This window comes from Ictidomys tridecemlineatus, chromosome 3, assembly GCF_052094955.1.
Source record: "Ictidomys tridecemlineatus isolate mIctTri1 chromosome 3, mIctTri1.hap1, whole genome shotgun sequence".
Lineage (NCBI taxonomy): Eukaryota > Metazoa > Chordata > Mammalia > Rodentia > Sciuridae > Ictidomys > Ictidomys tridecemlineatus.
The window spans coordinates 76,901,514-76,926,790 of NC_135479.1; the positions used below are offsets into that span (position 1 = coordinate 76,901,514).

General features: G+C 39.1%; 1 protein-coding gene across 4 annotated transcripts in view; it reads right to left on the bottom strand.

The window, feature by feature from the left end:
- Positions 1–2,536: 2,536 nt before the first annotated feature.
- Dcaf1 (DDB1 and CUL4 associated factor 1) overlaps positions 2,537–25,277 on the bottom strand; it is a 70,025-nt gene continuing 47,284 nt past the window's right edge. For all 4 annotated transcript variants that reach the window (XM_078043264.1, XM_078043262.1, XM_078043263.1 and 1 more), the window contains 7 exons: positions 22,470–22,703; positions 21,163–21,256; positions 20,578–20,682; positions 19,907–19,980; positions 19,280–19,381; positions 9,776–10,028; positions 2,537–3,529 (listed from right to left, as the gene is read on the bottom strand). In XM_078043264.1, coding sequence (XP_077899390.1) covers positions 3,471–3,529; positions 9,776–10,028; positions 19,280–19,381; positions 19,907–19,980; positions 20,578–20,682; positions 21,163–21,256; positions 22,470–22,703 — 921 coding nt within the window. In that variant the 3' untranslated portion in view covers positions 2,537–3,470. The remainder of the gene's footprint in view (positions 3,530–9,775; positions 10,029–19,279; positions 19,382–19,906; positions 19,981–20,577; positions 20,683–21,162; positions 21,257–22,469; positions 22,704–25,277) is intronic.

The window sequence follows — 25,277 nt, forward strand, 5'->3', positions numbered from 1 at the left end:
AAATGAGGCCACAGTGGCTGAGGTGCTGGGCAGTGTCAAAGCCACACAAGCCCAGCTGGAGAGGAAAAGGATGGGGAGGCACTCTACCTTGGAGGGAAGGGCAGCCTGAAGGAGTTTTAGAATTCTGCCTTTGCTTGTCTTATTAGGTAGTAAGACCAGGGCTGGCAAACTTGAGTTCAGCAGTGTCAGGACCAGAGAGGAAAACTTAGAACCCACAGCAGTTGTCACCATAGAACACAGCCCAAATGCCACTCTCCGAAATGTATGGGAACCTGTATATTATTCCAAAGGATCATGATCATGGATGAGGAGCGGGCGCTCTAGTGAAAGATGATCCTTAAAGTGATTCTTTCTCCTAGCCATTCCAATCCTCCAGGTGCAGCCCACTACCCCAGCCAGCAGGTGAAGGGATCTGAGAGGTGCTCTGCAGGCCGAGGCTCCCTGCAAGCTACATGGAGTGACTGTCTACAAGGACAGAGCTATTTCAGAGACTTTGGAAATTTCCTTAAGGGAAGTGCTTAAGGAAGTACTCACTTGCTGGGCTTTGCTAGTACAAGAGAAAAAGCATGTTCACAACAAAAACATTAACACCAGAAAGTGTTAGATCTGTTTTTATTTGCCTGTTTCTACTTGAGCTGTGGATATTTAAGCAAGTTGGTCAGGCACAACAGGACACACCTGTAACATTCCAGAGTAGCTGGAATCCCTAGAAATAGGAGTAGGCCTTGTCTTGTTAAAGGTACATTGTAGAGTTTTTCCTGCATATCTTTTGACATGCCTATGTAACATGACTAAGCTGCCCTGGTACATCTAAGCTACCGTCTTCCTTCAGAGTAAGTGCTGAGGACCTAAAATACACCACCAGCTTTCCCAGGCAGCAAAGACACATGTTAGGAAACCTGAGTGAAGACACCTCAGCCTTTACCCTTGTATCTACCCCCCCAGGGATGGGGGTTCCCTCTACCCAAAAACCACCACTGAGTTTTGGTGAAGGGCCACACCCCACTGCAACAGGCCTCCTCTTCCTTGGACCTCAACCACTTCCTTCTTTTAGCTCTTGAGACACAGCAGGTTCTGGGCTGAGGCTGTGACTCAGTGGCAAGGCCTAGCATGTGTGAGGCACTGGGTTTGATTCTCAGCACCACATATAACTAAATGAATAAAATAAAGGTTTATACATCTAAAAAATATTAAAACAAAACAAAAAAAAAAAAACAGCAGATTCTATGACCTCTTTACCATGGCTGTTTCGTGACACTGCCCCAGTAAGAAAACCAACTGCAGGTGTCCAGTGCCTCTAACTGGGGTCAAGTTCTAAGATACTGCTTGAAGGCAAACTGACATCACTGGTGGTGTACAACTCTTCTACATGTTTTTTCCTGGCAAATCATCATTTTCTTAGCCTCTTAGGGCACTTTCCTAAGGGTGTGTTGTCAAGTCAACCAGAACTGTGCTTCCTAGTAGACTGCCCGTCTCCACCTCTGAGACCTGTGAGTGTTCCCATGAGTTCCTGGCAGGGTTCAGGGAGACTGCTTAGCTGCATTAGTGAATAGAATGACGTGCTTTTTACTGGATCTTGACTGGTAACTTGTTCTCTCTTCTGGTATGTTCAGTACCAGCAGTAAAACTACCCTACTGCTTAGTGTTAACTCTCCATTTAAAGCTGAGGTAGGAAGCAAATAAAGAGGTGAAAGCTCTGCTCTCAGGAGGACCAAGAGATACCTGCAATAGTGCAGGCCCACCTCAGAATGTATGACAAATTGTACACTGCTTCTGAGCCCGGCTGTTGCACCTGTCCCTAGAGAGTTTTAGCCTTCTTGTGTTGCTTGTTTAATTCTTCACAACCAAATGTGTCTCTTCTCTTTTTAGCTATAAGATATCTAAATTAGAAAAAAAAAAAAACCAAGAAGCTGTTATTTGGGCAAAATTAAAGAGAGAGACTAGTCTTCTATTTATTGTGGGAAAGCAGAGAGGGGTGAGCAAAAAGGTAGGAGGAACCACTGGTGCTTTCTTCAGTGATTACTGTTTATACATAGGCCAACTGTAGACACCCCTCAAGTTTCTACAAACAGCCTAACTGTTCCTCAACCACCAGGACTGCATAGCTAACTGCTCAAGCCCCCTGTGACAGTCCCTTTCAGGAAAGTGATGTTATGAAATAATGATGATGGTCAAAATGCTCTCCTTAGCTTTGTCTGCTCACTCCTCCCAAAGCGTGCCAGGAACCCTGCCTTTCTAATCCCACTAAATCCCTTCTCAGGAGCTGCCTTCTTGATCTAGAACATGGGGATAAACAGATGTGTCCAGAGTGGACGATGCTGAGCTCCTCCCTCTGCCCCTGTATATCACTCTACAGAAAAAGATCCTCCCAAGAGCTGCAGGCCAGGGCCAGACACTACCCCAGCTACTGTTCTCCAGGGGAGAACATGTTCCCAGCACCCTGTTCTGACTTAGAAGGCATCTTCCATATGACCTGGCAAGAGTTGCAAGTAAAGGAACACCTCACTTAGGTAAAAGAGAACAGGGAAAGGCCATAAACAAAGACAGACTTGTAGTTTATTTTGTATTTTTTTAAATAAATACACTTTACATTAAAGAAAAAGGCCTTTGATTTGTAATTTCCACATTGGGGAGAAAGGGAAGAAAAAAATTTTTTTGAAAAACTGAATCACAAAGAAAAATAGAGGGAGTGAACTTACATCCTAAGTTCCCTCGACTCCACAAAACCAATATCCACAATGACCATGCTGCCCCCAAACCATGAAGGTGGGTAAATTTAGGCATTTACTCAGCAAATAAGCAGCGCCTTCCTTCCCACCTCTGGCATGAAGGAAAAAACAAATTAACCTGACAGCAATATGAGGCAACAAAACAGGTTAAAAAATCATATATTATATTTATAATAAAATATTCTTAATCCTTATCAATTTAAGAAACCACGATTTTCCTTTTCATTTAAATACGTATGTAAAAATGCCTCTGTATTGTTCTTTAAACATCATTTTCTTCCAAAGAAAATGAAGTGCAGGGACAAGAGACCTGGTGGATATAAGTTCATACCCTCAGTTATAAATGCCTGTTTTTTGTGTTTTTTTTTTGTTTGTTTTTTAAGTTTTATAAAAAACTATTTCTTGTTCTTTAAAGAACGTTATACAAAGAAAATATATTGTGAAATAACCCCAGAGACATGTTTTTGTTTTTGTTTTTTTTCCCTTGAGGAAAGATATGTCCATCTTAGGAGAAGTGAGGGAAGCAGAATGGGGCCTAATCCCTGTTGCCTTTTTTGTGGTTGTTATTTTAGAATGACCTTCAGATTCCAGTGAGACTCTAAACCATAATCTTCTGAATGCAGGGCACGAAGGTCCTTGACAGACAGCCCTGGTGAGAAAGGGAAGGGAAGGTATTCTGAATTCATCTGACTCAGTTTCTCGCCTGCCAATCATCTCTTCCTTCCAAGTGGTGATGGCTCCTCATTCATTCAAAGATAAGATGATGTCATCTTCTAAATCAGAGTTGTCAGAGCTGTCAGCTAAAAAGTAAGAAAAGGGAGACTAGATTATGCATTAGGATTATAGGAAGAACCTGCAGCCACATACATTTATGCCTGAGCAGTGTTAATTACCGGTTTCCAGAAAGAAGAAAACACATCAATTAACTCCTTGGAGCTGGCTCTGGAGAACACACCTGTTGCTGGCAACAATGATCAGCCCTGGGACCTTTTTGCTCTCTTAGCTTTCAAAGGGCCTGAACTTCTTGAAGGCTCTGCTTTCTGCCTGTGAAGCCCCAGAGGGACAGGACAAGTGCCCCATGAAGCCTCCTCCATGGCACTTGGACTACAAAGGGCAAGGATGAGGAGAGCTGAAGGCCCTTCTGGTATCCTTAGAGGGATGGGCACTGGCCTTCCTGACCCTGAGACCACTAAAAAGGCAAGCTGAGTCCAAGCAAGAGATTTTTCTTAACCTCCTTAGTCACTCCCTTCTCTAGTCCTCAGAAGGCCACACAAAGGCAGAGGGAGTGGTCCTAGGATTCAGTCCTCTGCCATTTCTGAATATAATCTAAAGGGAATAAATTCCAGAAAGGTACAGATTAGTCATACCAGAGAAGGAACAAACTACCCAGAAATGAGGCAGGAGGCAAACAGGGAGCAGCTCTTAAGCCCTGAAAGTTGGTACTATCTCTGATAAGAAGCCCCTGCTCGACCTTCTGCCTTCTCAGGCAGGAAACAACACATTAACACTTCCAGAAGGATCCACCTAGGAATGAAACTAGGTGGTCTCAAAAAGGATCCACAAAGCAAGATCATTAGTTATACCATGTCTGTCAGATAAAATTAGAGAAATGTGGATAAGGATTCCAATGTGGCTAAGTGAAGGAAAAGTAAAGGCCTCAATGCACACTTTGATTATTCAATACAAGAAGCTATAAAACAATTTTAACAACATTCCCAGGAAAGTGGACAGACCAAGTCTGAGCCTGAGGGCTGCACATGTCCCATCCACCTATGCTGGATGTTGCATGTGGAGAAGGACTTTGGCAAGTTGCAAAGAATTTCTTATCAACTTTTCCCAGGTGCCTGAATCAACTCTTGGGCAAGCTGAGGGGGGAAAAAAATGCATGTTCTCAAATCTTCCTTCATTCATTCTCTACAAGCTCCTTTAAAAAAAAAAAAAAAATATATATATATATATATATATATATTTTAGATGTAGTTGGGCACAATACCTTTATTTTTTTTTATTTATTTTAATGTGTTGCTGAGGATTGAATCCAGAGCCTCACATGTGATAGGTGAGTGCTCTACCGCTGAGCCACAATCCTACCCTCTACAAGCTCCTTTGGAGGGGGGGGAACCCCAAAGTGGGCAAAGTCCTGAAAATAAGGATGGCTAGAAAAAACAGTGTTTGTGATCCAACTGGACACAAATGTGGCCTGACTGGTGAGGAGTAGGAAAACACAATGAAGTTAAAGGATACCAGACACACCTGAACAAACCACACCTGAGCAGCTTCTTGGTTGCAGAAGCTCCATGAGGAAGGGCAGGGGTTCCCCGCACAAAGCCAAGCACACACTGTGTCCTGGACCCCCTCAGACTTGCCAGGTGCCTATGGAAGATCTTTGAAGAATCCTCATGTTGGTTCACTCCATGAGCCAACTATGCCAGACTCACCCGCCTGAGACCTCCTGATCATCAGCTGTGTTGCTATTACTATTAAGAGTTAAGGGGCTGGGGTTGTTGCTTAGTGGTAGAAGGCTTGCCTAGCATGTGTGAGGCACTGGGTTCAATTCTAAGCACCACATATAAATGATTGAATAAACTAAAGGGCCATTAACACCTAAAAAAAAATTTTTTTAAGAAGAAATAGAGTTAATAAGGGTCTCTGATTAGCACAGATACTGATCAATGCGCCCACCCAGAAGCTACATAAGCCCCTAGACTAATACATTTAAGTGACAACCTGCTATTGGGTCCCCTGTCACCCTGTGGATGTTTTCTTTCTTTTCTTCTTATGTGAATAAATCATACTCCACTCAAAAAGTGGGGGTAGGCTGAGGTGGTGGCTCAGTGGTAGAATGCTAGTCTAGCACATATGAGGCACTGGGTTTGATCCTCAGCACCACATAAAAATAAATAAATACAATAAAGACACTGTGTCCAACTTAAAAAAAAAATTATTTAAAAAAAAAGGTCTCAGAGGCCACAAATGTGGCTCAATGGTAGTGTACTAGCCTACTACACAGGAGGCCAAGGGCCTCATTCCCAGCACAGCTAAGAACAGATAAGACCCTTCACTATTCCCTATCACAGATAAGAAATGCTACATGCAGCTTCATGAAGATCACAACACAAGCCTCTTTAAGAAAATGGCTCAGCATCTGAGAGCCTTTTGTGCTTGAAAATGGACTCCCCACCTGGTGGCCAGGTGGTTGGACTCCTTTCTCTACCTTCCAATTTTTCCTCATCCTCCTTCCAATCTTTCCTCATCCTCCAAGTGTTGAAGTGACCCAATCCCAGACCCTGGATGGAACCTGCCATTCTGAAAGTCCTTGAAGACAAAGGCAGTCTAATTATTATCAATTCCTGCAGTGTTTAAGCCACTGATACAGACACCTGGGGGAATGGGAGTAGCAGGTGCTAACAAGTCAAGTCGAGACACAAAGACCCTTTAAGTCAAGATGCTTCTGGTTCCTGTTTATGGTTGTGTATCTGGAATCATTGGATTCCTGCAGAATCCAGGACCTAGGCAAGGTTACCAGGGGATCCATTATGTGTTTTCTATTTCTATGGCTTTCATCATATCCTAAAAGGGTTCCAAAAACTCCAAAAGGTCAACAGCTACCCTGCTCTAGAAAATTAGTATGAAGTAAAATACTAACAAACCAAGGGCATGGACGTGCTCTGCTATTTACAGCTATTGTGGATTTGCTACATAACAGAGAAAGAGCAATGGAGTGCAGCCTACAGATACTATCTATATCTCCATCTCAATTCTAGAGGTTGAACTAAAATATCAAGATGTCATTTATTTTATCAAAAACATTCACACCTGAGTTAAATTAACAATATTCTCATAACTAATTAGAATTAAGAGTTTTCCAGATTAACTTTGCCTGGAGAGGAGAAACTGTCTAAAGGAGAAAGTAATTTTACCAAATGCAAATTGAGAGGCTCTTAATTCAAATGAAGAATGATAAGGGAGATAAGACCAGGCAAACTCGGAATCTGATGACTGGGCTTGCTCAAGGATCAGCAAAACCAGGAAAAAAGCAACATGTATTAACTTCATGTGGTCATTGCTGGCCCACAGAATTCCCCCTTTCAGGGAGGGGCTTTTAAACTGAACTATTCCTTCCATACCAGATGGTTAACAAAATTATATCATGCCCAAAATTTATCACCCTAATGAAGTCAAGTGAGGAAGAATATGTTTATATATTTTAAAAGCAAAAGCTGTTTCCAGTCTGAGGACCTGCCCAGTTCTACTACTGTTCCAGGCTTTGTTAAGTACCCCTAACCAGATGATCCATTAGTAAACGATGTAGTGGAGCAGCAGAAGAGCAACAAAGACCAACCTCTAGAAATAGCTAAAGCATGGACTAGGCTACACGCCATTAGTAGTATTTAAATCAATCTCATCATCAAGTGCATATCACTTCTCCTGTTCTGCCAAGACTTCCTTTTTTTTTTTCTTTGCATTTAATGAACACAGTCTTAGAAACTTACAGAAAAATTGCCCAGACATCTTCAGTCCTTAAATGAAGTAAATCTGACTTGTCCTGATTCACTGTCCTAAAGCATGAGCAGAAACTGAAGTATCATCTGGATTGTTGAAAACGTTTAACAGCAGAGGCTCTCTGCTTTTATTCATTTTCCCCATCATGGTTTAAGGATACAGCACTGTGAATGAAGGCAGCTGTCCAGGTTAGAGTGGATGTGTGGGTGTTTTTCTTTATTTTATTTATTTATTTGCAGTACTAGAGATTGAAACTGGGGCCTCATGCATACTAGGCAAGCACTCTAACACTGAGCTATATTCCTATCCCTTTATTTTTTATATTGTGACAATAAGTTGCCCAAACTGGCCTCAAACTTGCAATCCTCCTGCCTTAGCCTCCCCAAGTAATTGGAACTACAGGTGTTCACCACTATGCCTGGCTTTTTATTTTTGCTGGGTAGTTCTAATTTTATGAGCTCTTCCCCTGCTTTTTCTGGTGATCTAAATGTATTAGTTAAATGCAGATAACCAGTTCTTCAGATTATACACTCTAGCCAAGTCTAACTTTTTAAGTTTTTTTGTTTTTGTTTTTGTTTTTTGTTGTTGTTGTTGTTGCTGTTGCTGTTTCCAATATTGGGGGTTGAATCCAGGGGCATTCTACCACTGAGTGCCATGACACCCAGCTAAAGTCTAACTTTATTTGGACACTATGGATGAACAAACTTGACTGAACTAAATGGAAACATTAAACAAACATCACAAGGCTAGAGGTTTAGCTCAGTGGTAAAGCACTTGCCTGCATTCTCAAGGCCCTGGGTTCAACCCCAACCACTGAGGAGATCCATCACAGTCCTAATAACATTGTGACTTCACTGTCAAGTACAGATTCCCTCCTTCAAAATTAGCTTGTGACCCTTCTGTATGGCTTATTTGGAAACATGTATAAACCTTAAGTTTGGGTATTTTTGTTATTCTTTTTCAAAAAAGTACAGAAAACAAACTTATGTTGGGGGCACCACCATTAGCAATACTGTTGGCTGGTCCCCCCAACCTACCTTATAATTGAAGGAAGTTATAACTTATCCTCCATAACTCACTACTCACATATGACAAAAAAAAGTTTGGTAAAAACTGCCCTATGCTGTAATCCCAGCATCTCTGGAGGCTGAGGCAGGAGGATCACAAGTTCAAAGCCAGTGTCAGCAAAAGCAAGGTACTAAGTAACTCAGTGAGACCCCGTCTCTAAATAAAATACAAAATAGGGCTGGGGATGTTGCTCAGTGGTCAAGTGCCCCTGAGTTCAATCCCCAGGTACAAAGAAAAAAAAAAAAAACCAAACTGCCCTGTGTCCCTTTAAGAATCAAAAATGGAAGCTAATAAATACTAGTCATCTTTAACACAGAAGGTTGGCATTTGTTAATTTCTGTAACAGTGTAAATGTTCCCCATATGTGCTGTTCAACATAGTAGCTACATGTGGCTACTAAGCATTTGAAATGCAGATTTGAATATAACTGTATTTTTAACTTGAGAAATTTTATAGCCACATGTGATTAGTGGCTATCATTAGAAGATAAATATCTACTATGATTGCTAGAATGCTGGTTAGATCTGTTACATGAAAAATAGCTGGATTTCCAGGGATTACTCCCCAGTCAGGTGGAGTAGCACTTTAAATAACCAGGACCATAGCTAGCACAGGTCTTCAACAGTGACACATTCTTGCAATGAGGAAAATATTACCCTGAGACATGCAAGAACACAGCAAAGCATATGAACCTTAAAACTATTAGTTGTCTTATTCAAAATTCATTAGCAAAGGCAGGAAATTTGACTTCAGACACCTGTCCTAATGGAAAGTTACTAGAAAAACTGGAGCTTATTCTTCAATATTTAGAATAAGAGTGTGGAAAGGAAATGAACAAAACTGATGCCAAAGAGAAACATTGTCCACTGGCCTTCAGGAGGTATTAACCAAAGAAGACAGGAAAGCTCCTCCACAAGAAGCCTTAATTTCTTTATAACTTCTGAAAGGAACAACAGTCATGAAGAGCTGCAGCTAACTCCAGCTCTGGTCCTCTTAAGACAGCTACACTTTGACCTTTCATTCTAAAGTTAAAGGAGCTGACAACTGTAAGTCCACCACCTATTTTTGTTTAAAAAAAAAGAAAGAAAGAAAAAAAAATTTGGTTAGAACACAGCTACAATTATCTATTTACTCTTATCTGTGACAGCATTCTCACTACAACAGCACAGCTAAGTAACTACAGCAGAAACCATATGGCCCACAGAGCAGAAAATATTTACTGCATCTTTACAAAAAAAGTTTGCTGACCTCTGCTTAAAAGGTAAGAGTTCACAGACATTTGGTGTGAGTACAGTCTGATTGGAGAACAAAGAATGAGTGATGTCAGAGTGCTTTTCTTTAAGAGATCACAGTAGTGAATCAGCAGTTATGGGGCAAAGAACTTGGGTACAGCTACCCTCTGGGTTGGGATGGCTCAAGAGAAGGGACCTTGCCGAGGGTGCCAAGGCTCAGCCCAAACTCTGCCCTATACTTACTATCACCCAGGATCAGTTCCACTTCCTCATCTGCATCAGAGTCTTCATCCTCCCCGTCTTCTCCTTCCTCTAAAAGATTTGCTAGCTCCTCATCAGAGGGAGAGAAGTCATTGTCCCCATCCTCTCCTGCATTCTCATTGTTGTCATCCTCCTCCAGTTCCGCCTCCAGCAACTGGTCAGTGTCAAGTTCATCTAAATCATCAGTGTCATCATCATCTTCATCATCATCCTCTTCCTCCTGTTCTTCCTCTTCCTGGTTTTAAAAAAAAAAAAAGGCATGAGGTCATTAGGACAAACGCAGAGGATTGACCCATGTGGGCCACAAGGTAATTCTTGCCCAAAGGGACACAGAAGAAAACTATCAGCAAAGCAGGTTATAAACTAGGTTAGCACAGACTTTGTGGGCCAGTCAGACTCTTCAGTGCTGGCTGAGACAAGCACACACATGTCCCCCAAGAAACTCAAAGCACCCCTCAAACAAGGATTATTGGTCACTCCAAAAAGGCATTCTGGCCATACAGCCCTTTTTCAAGGAAAGAGACAACTTGCTTCAAAGACATCTCTGCCATCAATATTCTAAGAACCCAAAGGGACTCTTCTTTCTCAACCAAAGCAAATGAACTGAGTTGAAACACTAGGGGAAAAGTTTGTACTTGGAATCTAAAAAGCAATGTTTTAACAAATGGAGGAAGAAGACATCTCTTCAGTCTCCAGTTCCTAAGCCCTTCAAGTAAGTACCCTTGTTCTTCTAACAGACAATGTAGATGAGCCCCTAAAAATGCGACTGCATACCTTTGATCTAAATGTTCTAAAAAAAACAGGTTTACAAGACAGAGCACACACAGATATTCACATTTCCTGTTACAAGCAGTGGAGGGAATGCTACATAAACCATCCATCCTTCCATTTACTACCAACACACACACACACACATTTTATTGATACATTACAGTTGTACATAATGATAGGATTTGTTGTTACACATTTGAACATGCACACAATAGAACAACATAATTTGGCCAATATCAACATCCTTCCATTCTTATAACAACTTCCCAAAGGCAAGAAAACTACCAGAAAACCAATGAAATACTTTTCTCTAGGTTATCTAAGCTTTGAAAGTCTTCTTCAGATTTCAGCTTTGCATTAGAACCCAAACTGTTTTCCCTTCAAAAACACCTCTATTTTGATAAGGATGACACACATTCCCAAGCAAGGTTACCATCAATACTAAGCCTTACCAATAACAAAAGGATTCTAATTCCTACAGTAATAAAATATAAAATTCATTTTTAATAAATACACCTAATGAAAACAAAATCTTTTTATTTTAATTGTGTAACAACCTAATCACTTAAAAAAATGTAATACTGATCACTTAAAAAACTTTTTGTAGCCTAGCATGCACAAGGCCTTGGGTTCAATACCCAAGTATCCCAAGAAAAAAATAAAGGAGGCTCACCTAGCTACTAGTATCTACAAGCTATAATATAAACTAGGCTCAGGGAGCATAGTAACTCTGATCCCAGACCCCTGATACATTTGGAGTCACCATTAGACACTTTTTGATATGTTGTTTGATGCAGTGATTTATACTTTAACAATTTCTGACAGTGCATAGGAAAAACTGACACCTTTCTCAATAATCCTAATACTAAAAGTATATGTCTGTATACAGATTTTTGTGTGTCCATGAAAGAGAGAGAAAGGGGAGAAAGGAGAAGTAAATATATACAAGTAATGGCCTGAGACCACTACTCCACAGCTCTGGCCACATAGTACCTCAAAATAACCCAAATAACCCAAAGCCCTAACCAGATTACAATTTTGACTTTTCTTTTTCCCACTTCAGAACATTTTCATGACCAAAATCAGTTCTAATCCATTCAAAAAGAACCTCAGTTAAAAATAAGAAGAGAGTATCTAGAACCCTATGTCTCTTACCCCTTTGTGGAATGGAATAATTTACATTTTATGATAGAAAAAAAAGATTTAAAATGCTGCACTTTCTTTTGAGGTGCTAGGGATGGAACCCAGAGCCTCACATGCTAGGCAAGAGCTCTACCAATGAGCTACATCCCCAGCCCATGAGAGCACAGTTTTTCTGTGCACTAGGATTTGAATCCAGAGCCTCACAAATGCTAAGCATACACTCTACCGCTAAGCTACACCTCCAACCTGTCAAGATAGAACAACTTTTAAACATCCACAGTTGAGTGGGTATGTTAAGCTTCTCAAATAGATATTAGCTGTTTTGATTTCTAAAACATCAAGCTTATCTGACCCAGAAGTACTGGGGTGAAAAAAAGTTTCCATACCAAAGATAGGGAATTTCATGAACAATGATTCATAGACAAGAGAAAAATGTATGTAAGAAAATATAAGTTTTGTACTTGGTCATAGTGCATTTTCTTTTGTTTCCTCCTACATTGCAAAAAAATCCATATCAAAAGCAATGCTGGAAAAATAGGTTACGCAAGGTCTAAGCTTTGAACTAGATGCCAGTCCAAATTCTACCAGCATCCCATAAACAAAATTGTTTATCTTATAAATGTACACATAACCATCCTGGAAAGATGACATTATCATCCTTACAAATTAAGACATTATATGTAACATGGCAGGGGAGGTGAAATGAGTAGGAAAGAGAGCTACCTGAACCTGAAATATAGCACACATCACTTCATTTTGTCTTCTTTTTTGTTGTTGTTGTTTTTGATACCAGGGATTGAACCCAGAGGTGCTTAACTACTGAGCCACATCCCCAATCCTTTTAATTTTTTTTTTTTTTTTTTTTTTTTTTTTGAGACAGGGTCTTGCCAAGTTGCTTAGGGCCTAAATTGCTGAGGCTGGCTTTGCAAATTGCAATCCTCCTGCCTCTGCTTTCCAAGTCACTGGGATTATAGTCATTCACCACACCACATCCAGCTAGATAGTAGCTTAAATCTAGAAATACTAGTTTTGTTTTGTTTTTCCTTAACCTAATTCACTAGGGTTTAGAAACAGAATTAGAGGATCTGACAGCCAAACCATTTTAAATCATACTGTACTAACAAATTTCCCAACAAAAAGAATCCAAAAAAAAAAAAAAAAACTTCTCTCTCGATTCCATTTTAAGTCAATTTCATGGTTACCCAGAGGGCCCTAAACTAGGCATGCAGACAACCAACCCACCCACTCACTTTCTGTATAAAAAATAGGTTGACAAGCAGAAGTTCCCTCATCTGGTTGCTGGTCCTAAACTTAACTTCAACCCTGATCTGAGAGAAAGCAAAGCTCCCACCCCTGCATTCTGGGCCTCAACCACGGTGGGACTCTGTTGCTCCAGATGCACTTTGGTATCCCCACCTCCCTCTATCCATCTTCACACTTCTCTCCACTGCCATCTTATTTTCTATGACAAATTCAGCTCTCCCAAACCTATCAACTTCTCCATTTACACAAACTTCAAATTCCTTCCACATGTTGACTTTTGAAAAGGATAAGTGAGGAACTTTATTCCTGGGCTCCATGTACTTAGCTATAACTGGCTCACTTAATTGCTCGCTCTCTCTCTCTCTTACATGTGATAGTCCAGCTTCTGCCCACACCCCTTCACAGTGCAGCAGCTGTGTGTGTGCTCTGGAGCCAGGAGGCCTCTGCTGAACATAAATTCAATTAGCATGATGATAAAAAAATTCAGGGCAATTTACTGACCTTTACAAGGTTACTGTTAGGATTTCAACTGGCCTTTTTACACATACATGTATATAAGTTCTTTGGAAACCATCTGGCACATACAAAGTTTTCAACAAGTGTTCGATGTTCTGTTTAGACACAGAAACCAGCCTGAACAGCCAACCATGAGTAGGACCTACAGTGAATAATCTATCTTGGTCGACAAATTGGAAGGCTGGCCTGATCCTTACTTGGTCTTTTCCAGATCGCTTCCTCTTCACACAGTTCTTCCAACTTTTTTCCTGCCTTCATATATCTTTTTATTTACAAACTGTGCAGAACAGCTCTATCCATCTGTACCACCAAAACTTAAAATCCCACAATTCTACAACTGAACTCAAACCACTCCTAACCCAGCACCTTTTCTATTTTCTGTTACCAGGTCAAAAACTCAAGCACATCTTCCCCTTCTCCCACTTCTCTGGCTTCACTTCCAGTGAACTTCACAAATCCAAGTGAACTTCACAAATCCAAGGTCCCCAGCACTCACTCCAAGTCACTCCCAACTGTATTCAATTGCTTGTATCCCTCTGCCTACCAATCTCCAGTCTCTCAATTCTCTGTGGTTTAATCCCTTCCGATTGAAACCTCCCAAGGGCTCTATATGACATCCCTTTACAAAACTGCAAGAGAAGCAATGGCCATACTGAATGTCCATGCCAACTTCTCTGAATCTCAATCTTTTATTAAATGAGATTGTTTGATTAAATCAGGTGAACATGAGAATCACCTGAGAAAACTTTTTTCTAAAAAACACACATGCCTAATCCTCTTTATTTTCCAAATGAAGCTCATGCAAATGAATTTTGGAAGGCCTCCCTGTGGATTGTCAAGTGTACTCCTAATTAAAACCCACTGCTGGCCGAGTACAGCAGCACATGCCTATAATCCCAACTACTTGGGAGGCTGAGGCAGGAGGATCACAAGTTTGCAGTCAGCCTGGGAAATTTATTAAGACCCTGTCTCAAAATAAAAATAGCTAGGGATATAACTCAGTGATAGAGAACTTGTCTAGCACATCCAAAGTCCTAGGTTCAATCCCGAGTACCACCAAAACAATCCAAAAAAAGAAAAGAACTGCTGCCAAGATGACAGAGAAGTACCTTGAAGTTCTAAAGTTCTATTTCTCTATAATAATGCACCTTGTCCACAGAATCCCCAGAACAGAACCCAAAGGTGAATCCAGGCATTCCCAACAGCCTTCTCTGCTAAATTACTCTCTTTTTCTTAAGAACTTAGCAGAATTAATTTTCGCAGATTTAGTACAGCATTTGTTTCTAGACCATTTAAACTCTTCTCAAATATTTATTTTTTCAAGAGAAATAGCTTTTAGTGTATATTTCCTTCCAAAATATATCCAATCCCTTAGAAAAAACAAACTTCTAGTAATACTTTAAAGAACAGTTAATCTAAAAACTAAGGTGGCTTTTTAAAATGTAATCAAACCTGATCCTACTGTCTTGACATTTTTATATCAAAAGTCACATTTTGTTGTCTTTAAACTCCTATTTAACATGTGCTACTGGTATACACCACCTTAAAAATCACTTGTTTTTTTCTCTCCTCACTGGAGAATCCCCTGCCTCCCCCGCAAAAAAAAAAAAAAAAAAACCTTCAGAAGTCATCACATCTGGCTCCAGCCACGGTGCAGTAAGTGTAGAATAGGTAGACTCTTACCATCCGCTTCTAGGCAGTGGAAAATACACAGGAAGCACAGCACACAGTGTGTCCCAGATTCCAAATGGAGTGGAAAAAAGAGAGCATTATTCCCCTGTTGAATTTCTTTATAATTGTAAGGTTAAATATAATTAGCTGAAATTCACTGACTTTCCAAAGTCTAAGAATAATGATCAATTATTACTCTTTGATTTTATAATTTCGCCAAAAGTCAACATCAAAGTTGACTGAACTGATCTTCAAAACAGTTATCAAACTTCCAATGAATAACATAAGCTCTGAAAGGTGACTGGCTTATCTGTGTTTTCATCAAATGCCTGAAAGAAGGCAGATAGCAACCTCAGAAATCAGGCATGCACAGACAAATACATTCTGTACATTTTTATGTATCAATATAGTAGTACAGTTCATCCCTTCCCATAACTTCCCAACATTGAAACAAAAGTGTATGGTATGTAAATTATATCTGAATAAAATCCTTTAAGTAAAAACCATTTTATACTGGTACTTGATGCTGGACCATTTCAACAGACTGCACCTGATCACTCATGCTTTTGACTTTATTTTGCTAAGATCAAAAGGCAAATTCAAAGGTGTTGGTCACAGGTGCCTGAATCTCTAAGCAACCCTGAAACAGCTGAGAAGACCATAGAGCAAGTATCTAGACTAGGACAAAACTTTGAATAGCAAATGAATCATGAAAATGAAGTCTCTAGTTTTAAAATCAGGTGAAACCTATAAAGGAAAGTGAGAAAAAAAATAATAACAATAATTCAAGTTGCACCTACATAGGTAACAGGGAGAAATCTGAAGGAGATAGTAAATACAGCAAAACATCACTCCAAGATTCTAGAAGGAATTCATATCAACACGAGGTTACAAATAATATTTAATTACAAGGCTGGGGTTGTGGCTCAGTGGTAGAGCACTCATCTAGAATGTGAGAGGCACTGAGTTCAATCCTCAGCACCACATAAAAAATAAACAAACTAAAGATATTGTGTCCATCTACAACTAAAAAAGAAATATTTTTTTAAAAGGAATATTTTATTCGACTCAAAACATCTCTAAATCAAAAATAAAAAAACCAAGAGGAAAAGAAGTATTCTAATGGACAACATTCAAACATTGAATGTACTAGGTGACTTACAAGGACTATGTAGTTAGTATGCAGTGAAACATACCTACAGCCAGCAAAATCTGGAAGCAATGCTAACTTACTCACATACACTGATATCTAGGTCCCTCCAAAGTTAGAAAGCTTTCAGGCTCTTATACAGATTGGACCCCAGAGCCACTTGCCAGGACCCTCTTGCATCTGCACCTCTTGATCCTAGTTGCCCAAGCCAAGGCAGCTTCTACTTTTCCATAAGAGACAAAGATTCAGACATCCTTACCATCAACAACCTATCTTCTTTCTAGTATCTTTCTCCCTTCACCACTCAAAAGGAATGTTAAGCAGAACCACAGAAGGAGAACCAAGAAAACAGATACTAGGCCTCACATGGACCCATTTAACTTAACAAAGTAAACCTGCTGCTTCAGATTTACAGGTCACCTTGTAACATCCAGGAAGCCTGAAACAGAACTGATACCTAGTAATGATGAATGAACCTGGGGGAACAAGCCACCTTGTACCACTGTAAAACTGCACCTTCTATACTCAATGATAATATACCTTATTTTGTGAAAGCTAAAGTGTAAATAAAATGTCATGTGTGGAGTAAGGTGTCTAAAGTAGCAAACCAAAGCAAGAATAAAGGAACAGACACTGATAAGAAACCACAGGCAATCACACAAAATGTCAAGGATCAAAATCTACTTGCAAGCTACCAAGAATGATTAGCACCATGTACAGATTAAAAGTCCAGCAGTTAAGACTATTAATATTCATGTCACAGGACTGAAAATGTCGCTCCATGGTAGAGCATTTGCCTTGCATGTTCAAGGCCTTGGGTTTGATGCATTGCAAAAGGGGGGGGGGGGGGACACCCAAATGCCATAAATAAATCATAAACCACCTATATCCATCTGAAGACCTTATACCTGTCATCTCATAATTCATGTGAGCTATGAAACTTAGACCCCTGCAGGCCATGCAGCTGGAAAGCATTAAAGAAAAGCCCTTCTACTTTAGGAAATCCCTAGCAGCATTTGGTGAAGTAGTTTTAAACTCTGGAGCCTATTTGTCTTTTGTGGTGTTTAAAAAACTATGATACTGGGCTGGGATTGCACTCAGCGATAGAGCGCTTGCCTAGCACGGGCAGGACCCGGGTTTGATCCTCAGCACCACATAAAAATAAAGGTACTGTGTTGTGTCCATCTACACCTAAAAAATAAATATTAAAAAAAAACTACGATACTAATGCTGTCATTTTAAGTATAGGACTTTCCAAAATAATATTTTTAACAATAATCATGACAATCCTCACTATGTTGGGGGGACAGAGGGAAACCAGAATGGGAAACTGCCCAACCCTAGAGAACAAAGAAACAATCTTTGAGTCAGGAAGCAGCCAGGCCCTGAAGAAAGTTCTGCTCTGATCCCATGGTGATTACCAGCCCACCTTAACCAACATCCACACTCAGAGGGGAGAGAGGATGGGGGCACAAGACTATTTTCCTTACTCTGCTGAGAAATCTATATCTGGGGATTATATCTGGAGATTATGGATCAATTTTGAGCATGCTTAGTCAATTGGAACATACCACCAGAACAGTAGAAAGAGCACACACAGGGAACTTTAGGTAAGAGTATCTGTTACAGCTTCTTTTGTCTAGGTATATTTGATCCAGGTATACTGGATCACCTTTGATGCATAAGTGATAATGCATTCAAAAGAAGAATTTGATTTAAAGAGCAAGTGAATGCTTACAACCTATGAAACCCAACAGTGAAAATCACACCTAAATCTCAAATTAGCAAAACAAAATGGCAAGTTCTATTACAAAAAAACATGGGTCCTTAGTCCATAGTCTTAGGCTTTCACCCAAAAATAGTCACAAAATTATTATTTTCAAAAATTTTTTGCTTTTAAAATTTTCCTTTAAAATTTGAAGTACATGCTATTTTGAAAGGATCCTAACAACAAAGGATCCTAACCTCTGAGCATGACTTACCAAAATGGAAGAGAGGGATGAGGGCAAAAGCTATGTCAATACAAATAGAAGGAAGTACACTTCCTCATATTCTATGGCACTCCCCTTTTCACCTAGGTCACCTATGTGTCCTTAAAGAGGACACAAAGCAACAAGACTAAGTACTACCAGAGTAGGAGGGGGAAAAAAATGAACTCAAGATCTAGAAAAAGAGACATTTTACTGGCTTTAATATCTGCAACAAGAGAATGTCAAATGTTAGTCATTCAATTTCAACTTTATAATACTCACTCTGCAATAAATTATTCTAGAAGATTAGAGAAAAGAATTAGGCCTGGAAACTGTACTTGAAAAGAGAACATGGTGTAAACCCAGCAGACAGAAAACAAACTGCTGAAAATTGAGATAACCGAGAAACTCTTCAAATCTGAAGAGTGTGACACCACACAGGTAAGTTACCTACCATTAAGTGAACACAAATTAAAACTCCATGTGAAAATGAAAAAGCCAAGACTGTGAGACACCATACTATTCACTCATATTTTATATATGTTTTATTTTTCAAAAGCATTAATCTCTTCTTATTACTCTGATCACTATACCATAAAACTGAGAAAACACAAAACTTTATAAAGGTTAACCAATTTCTATAATCCATCTCTAGCAGTGGCTCTTCTGTTTTGTACTGACTTCAGTAATGACGGGGGTTACTTATACTGAAGCCGGAAAAGGGCCTGATTTAGAGATTGAAACATGGAAATCTCTGAAACAACACTCAGTGATTGCTAAGCTGCAAATTAACCTACCAGTGGAAATCAAGATCATCAGGTACTGGGCTAGAGTCTTATAATTTTACTTTCTTCTAAGTTTCAGATATATGACAAGTCTTCCAAATGTGGTAAACACGTAGCAAAAGCTGATCTTGAAAAAAAAAAACCTCTAGCAAAAAGCAGAAGAGCACAATCTCTATGAAGCACTACTTAGCAGAAAGACATCTCAAAGAGCACTGACCTGGTCCTCCTCTTCATCCTCATCCTCTGCCAGACGCTGTCTGCCGACTTCATACAGTCTGCATACTGTGTCCATGTTCAGAGAATCCATGCTGCCTTGATTCTGGAATAAAACACCCAGTCCAGAAGGAATAGTGAGTTTTCAGAAGGTTCATATCCACACCTCAGCTCTGGTGCCCATGACCTTGACCCTGTAACTATCAATGTTTCCAATACCTAAAAATCCTTGAGTTGGCTCTCAAAATATTATACCTGGGACACACAGAGGGAAAGAAACACAGCATAGGAAGGTTTTGAACAATGAGGGCCTAAGTACAGAAGAGACCACCATCCTTGGAACAAACCTGTCTTACTCTGGCAAGACTCCTCTGAGAAAGGGATGACAATGTAAATCCAAGCGGTAGGACTCTCTACATTGTCTTATACTGAGACCTTCTTATTATTTCTCTTATACTATATGTCTCCCAAACACTACCAATTCAGTAGGCTATCAATAATCTATCAATAATCTATCAGAAAAGTTATCAACTTTAGAACCCATTTGATATCAGACAAAACCCCTGAAATGTAACTTAAAAATGATCATACACATAAGAAAAACAGCAGGATGTCTGCAAGCTCCCTTTACCTCAATGACAGCAAGATAACAATCTTTGGTGTCTGTACACAGGTCAAAGATATTCCGCTTCACATCAATGGTTGCTGAAAAACAGAATGTGACAAGACTCAGGACTGGACCTATAGCTATGACCTTAAAACCTGCTTTTCCTCTATAGGAAGTTAAAGTGATTATTCATAAATATTTCCAAAACTCCTCTGATTTTCAGTGAAAAGTTACAGTCCTCCTGGAAAGTGGAGGATCTTTAAAAAGTAACATTAAGACGTAAAAAACTCCCTGGAGCTGGGTGCAGTGGTACATGATTGCAATCCCAGCAATTTGGGAGGAAGGCAGGAGGATTACAAGTTTAAAACCAGCCTCAGCAACTCAGTGAGACCCTGACTCAAAATTTAAAATTTTTTTTAAAAAGAGCTGAAGATGTGGCTCAGTGAGTTTAATCCCTGGTACTAAAAACAAAGAAAAAGAACAAACGATTCAACTAATACATGAATATGTGTTAGTGGTACATGCCTGTAATCCCAGTGACTTGGAGGACTGAGACAGGAAGATCACGAGTTCAAGGCTAACCTGTATAACTTGGAGAGACCCTGTCTCAAAAATAAAAAAATATGGGGGATACAACTGCCAGTACCTCAAAAAAGAGGGGAAAAAATGATCAATACCTGCCCCTACATGCTTACCTATAGGTTTGTAATCAGTTGCATTAAATGTGCGAAAGGATGACCCAAAAGGACTTTTCATCCTCTCTTCTATTAAGTCATCTTCATCATCTGCCTGCAACATAGCTAGTGGGGACAGGGGAATAATAAAATACTGTTAAGAATCAGAAACATTCCCTATTCACAAATGCAGAAAATTTTAATGGCCAATCAAGATTTCAGTCAGTTTCCCTGAATTTAGTTAGTTCCTCTCAAACTGTTTTCCTTGCATATCCAATCTATTGTGGCAAACAATGTCCTCAACTTCTCATCTAGCTCCCAATAAATGTAACAGCTGAAGGCTTACAACATCCTAAAACAATAAATAAAAAGGTTTTTAAGACATATGTGTGGAAATCACAGCATAAAATTTCTTTCTATACAAGATTTGTTGACTTCAAAGTTAGTTGCCTTTCATTCTAAATCAATGTTATTTTTAACCTTCTTTTTGGTTACCACCGCACTAACCTTTTCATCTACGTCAGAACTTTAAAGAGCTTCTCACAAAAAAGGAAGTATCCAATTAAGTGAGTAGAAGAGAAGAGAAGGAAGTGAAAAGTTTATTACCTCCATACATCACTGTTCCCGTGTGGTTGAACACCACACGACACTGATCCAGAGCAGGAACAGTATGTAAAAGATGGAAAGTTCGAAGGTCCCACTTGGAAAAGGAGTAGTCAAGGAAAACTATTTCACACAAAAGTTCTTATCTAACCTCATGGAAATTCTAAAACATCACTTTTGTTCTCCTCTTGCTAGGTATTGATACTTTAAAAGTCAGATATTATTGAATGATGTCCCCAGTATTCTCTTTATGTAAATAAATGATACTTGAATTCCCTCTTCCCCGTAGTAGCACTTCATTTTCTTATGTCTAGCAACTGATTTCTATAGAGCAAAAGTAAAATCCTTCCAAAGATAAATAAAAATCAATTTGATAAAGATAGCCAGGAATCTAGTCACTCTTCCTAAAACATAGAAAACATGCTAGTTAAAGTCATCATTAATTCCCAATATCAACAATATAGTCCACTGGAAACTCACTAACACTTCAAACCAATGGAGAGGCACCACATTATTATCAGTGTGGATACTTTAACCTGGTACTGCTAGAAAGAACTTCTGCTTCTAAAAAATAATAAAATCATGGCATTTGCAGGCAAATGGATGGCATTAGAGCAGATTATGCTAAGTGAAGTTAGCCCTAAAAAATAAATGCCGAATGTCTTCTCTGATATAAGGCGGGGTGGCTCAAAATGGGATAGGGAGGAAGAGCATGAGAAAAAGACTACCACTAAACAGGGAAGAGAGGTGGGAAGGAAAAAGAGGGAGAAGGGGAGTTGCCCAGAAGATGGGAGGAGAACCTCATTGTTATACAGAATACATATATGATGTTGTGATGAGAAAAAGAAAAAAAAAGTGTGTCACATTAGATTGGATAGAGAGAAAGGATGGGAGAGGAGAGGAGGAGTAGGGAGGATAGGAAGGGCAGCAGAATAGAATAGACAATATGATTGATGTATGTACATTCCTTGTATGTATTATATATCAAAATGCATTCTACTGTCATGTATGACTAAAAAAATAAATAAATAAAAATTTAAAAAAAAATCCAGCACCCCAGGGTTAATAAATCAGTACTATGGTTAAGAAGAAAATTGGCAACCCCTGGATTCTACTGTGTCACAATTATGTAGTAATAATGGTTGTAAATGCTAGCTTTTATCTAGGGCGAGATAGGTCTCAAGAAAATTGTGAATTATAACAAAATAATTTGGCAAATAAGAATAAATCTCTGGATGTGGAAAAAAACAAAGAAAAAAAAAAGAACTTCTGCCTAACAAACTGGACAACAAATGGAGTGCAAAGGATACAATTTCAGTATTAATGATGACCTCCAGCCCATTCGGATGGAAAACGCCACTGATGTTCATGTTGAACTTGTCAAACTTGTGAATGGCCTGTGCAGAGCGGACATCCCAGAGGACGCCATCATTTAAGACAAGATCATCTGTAGGATTAAAGGTGGCACAATTCCTCTTGTAGTTGTTGGCAAGATCTGGGTTAAACAGAGTCAACAGCTTGTTGCCAGTCTGAATATCATAAATCTTTAGAGAAGAAGGGGTGGGAAGAGAAAAATCAGACCAATCCATCCATAGACAAATTTAAAGAGAAACTGCATAAAATGCTTCTCCCATGCTTTCTAAGCTTCCCCTACCCCTACCCTGACAAATTACAAAAGCCCTAATACTGTAAAATGACTGGTAAGTAAGAAGATCATACCCATTCAAGCAAAGTTTAAGTACTTTGTTTCATAGTCAAGTCTTAAAAAAGCCCTTTCCTACTAGTAAGAAAAAGAGAAGTGAAACTATGTAGGGACTTAAGAAAAACAAATTTTCCTTCCCTTCCCCTTTTCAAGAAACAGAAAACATTTATATTAAAACAAATTCTCAGACTGGGTTGTAACTCAGTGGTAGAGCACTTGCCTAGCATGTGTGAAGGAAGCACTGGGTTCAATTCTCAACACCATATACAAATAAATAAAATAAAGGTCCATAAACAACTTAAAAAAAATTGTCCATATCAATCATTGATTACCCCACAGAATACTCCTTAGAGTGTTATTTTCTGGAGAAAGACATCAATGAAATAATCTTTTCTCCATAAAATCTCCCCATATAAACATTTTAGCCCCACCATATTAAAAGTTTTCAAAGTCTACAATATGCAACACATGCAGAGACCAGATCTTTCCCATCAGCTTACAGACACACTATATTACTTCAAATCTTTTCTTTGAAACAAATAAGGAAACACCACAAGGAAACAAACAAATTCATATCATGGGATAAGACAACTAGCCTGGTCTCTTCAAAAGTCAATGTCATGAAAACTGGAGAAATGGTGCTTGGCTTTAAAACATTAGTAAGACATAACAATCAAATGCAATGTGTGAATCTTGGCTGGATCCTGGTTCAAAAAAAAACAAACAAACATTTGAAACCAAATACATCAGGAACAAATGGGAAAATTGAGTATGGACTAAATATCAAATAATATTTGGGAATTACTACAATTTTCTTAAATTTGCTAAATGATTTTATAACAAAATATATATTGTTAGGAGATACACACCATAATACTGAAGGATAAAAATGCCATGATGATGCTTATAATTTTCAACTTCAAAATAATTTAAAACAACACATACACATTTACATACAAAATATGGCAAAATATTAAACTGATGAATCTAGGAAGTGAATATATATACTATTCTTTCATTTTTCTATGTTTCAATATTTTCAAATGAGAATTTAGGAGAAAATTATCCCTAAATTTACCATCCTACAGACTCCTCAAGGTGTGACCCTTCTTTCTCTGCTTTGGTTTTCAGCAAAAATATTTCAAAAAAAAATTACATATACAAGTGTGTCCATTTCTCTCCTGCTCATTCATGAACCACTCTAATCAGGTTTTGCTCCACCAGAATACAGAATTATTTCTTGACAAGGTTAACAACATTGTTAGTCTTCTTTCAGTACTCATCTTCTACAATTCATTAATTGTTTCTGACTCACTGATCAATCCTTTCTCAAATTTATTTTCATTGGTTTCTAGGGTACCTGTCTTCTGGACTTCCTTCTGCCTCACTGGCCACTCTCTCTAGAGCTCCTTCTCAAGTTCATCTTCACTTGCCAACATTTTCCCCCACATTTGCCAATTTTTATATAGTGAAACAACCAGAGCTCTGACCTCACAATCTTTCTCATCTCTAGCCCTTTGATCTCATCCAGGTTCATGGCTCTAGATACTATCACCATGTATATATAACTCATATTTATATCTCCCATCCCAGACACCTTTCTCCTGAACTCTCAAACTGTGTGTGTGTGTGTATATATATATATATATTCCACTCCCCATTCCCTACTGAATGTCTAATGAATTTCAAACTTCATGTGTCCAAAACCCCAGGGTCATGGCCTATCATTTCTCATGGTCTCCCCATGCCCACATGCACCCAGCTGTATTGCTCTTCTCACATACAGGCTGGTACAACATCTTCTGACCTAACTGGAAGGTCTGCTATTGCCTCTCTCAAAGTAACCAGAGCCACTATAGAAATTTTACATTCAATCATATATCCTCTGATCACCATCCAGTGTCTTCATCTTACTCAGAGGAAAAGCCAAAGGTTGGTCCTAACTATAAAATATGGGGTCATCACTGGCCTCAGCACTTACCCTTTCCTCTCTTCCCTCCCCGCAAGCAAGGGCTTTTCCCTTCCATTCCCTCTGCCTTACAACCTCTTTTGCCTCTCTGCTTCAATCATGCTTCCTTCATGGCTCTGCTCAAACAATAACCAATCTGTAATGTTGGCTATCCCAGATAAAACAGAAATCCCCCACACCTCCAATAAACATTTCCTCTTACTTTCTTTTTTCCTGTAACACCACCTAATTACAGCATATATTTGTTTCTTTATTTATTGCTTCAGGCTCCATAAAAGGGACCTTATTTTAACTAAAAGTAAGTAACTCAACAATGAATCTGCTGGCCTATAATATCTTTCTCAGATTCCATGTTCAGCCCTTTCATATTCTTCCCATATAACTTAAAACTACTTTATTACACTTTTAGATTTTAACTGGTAGGAAAATCATTGAGTATTTGTAGTG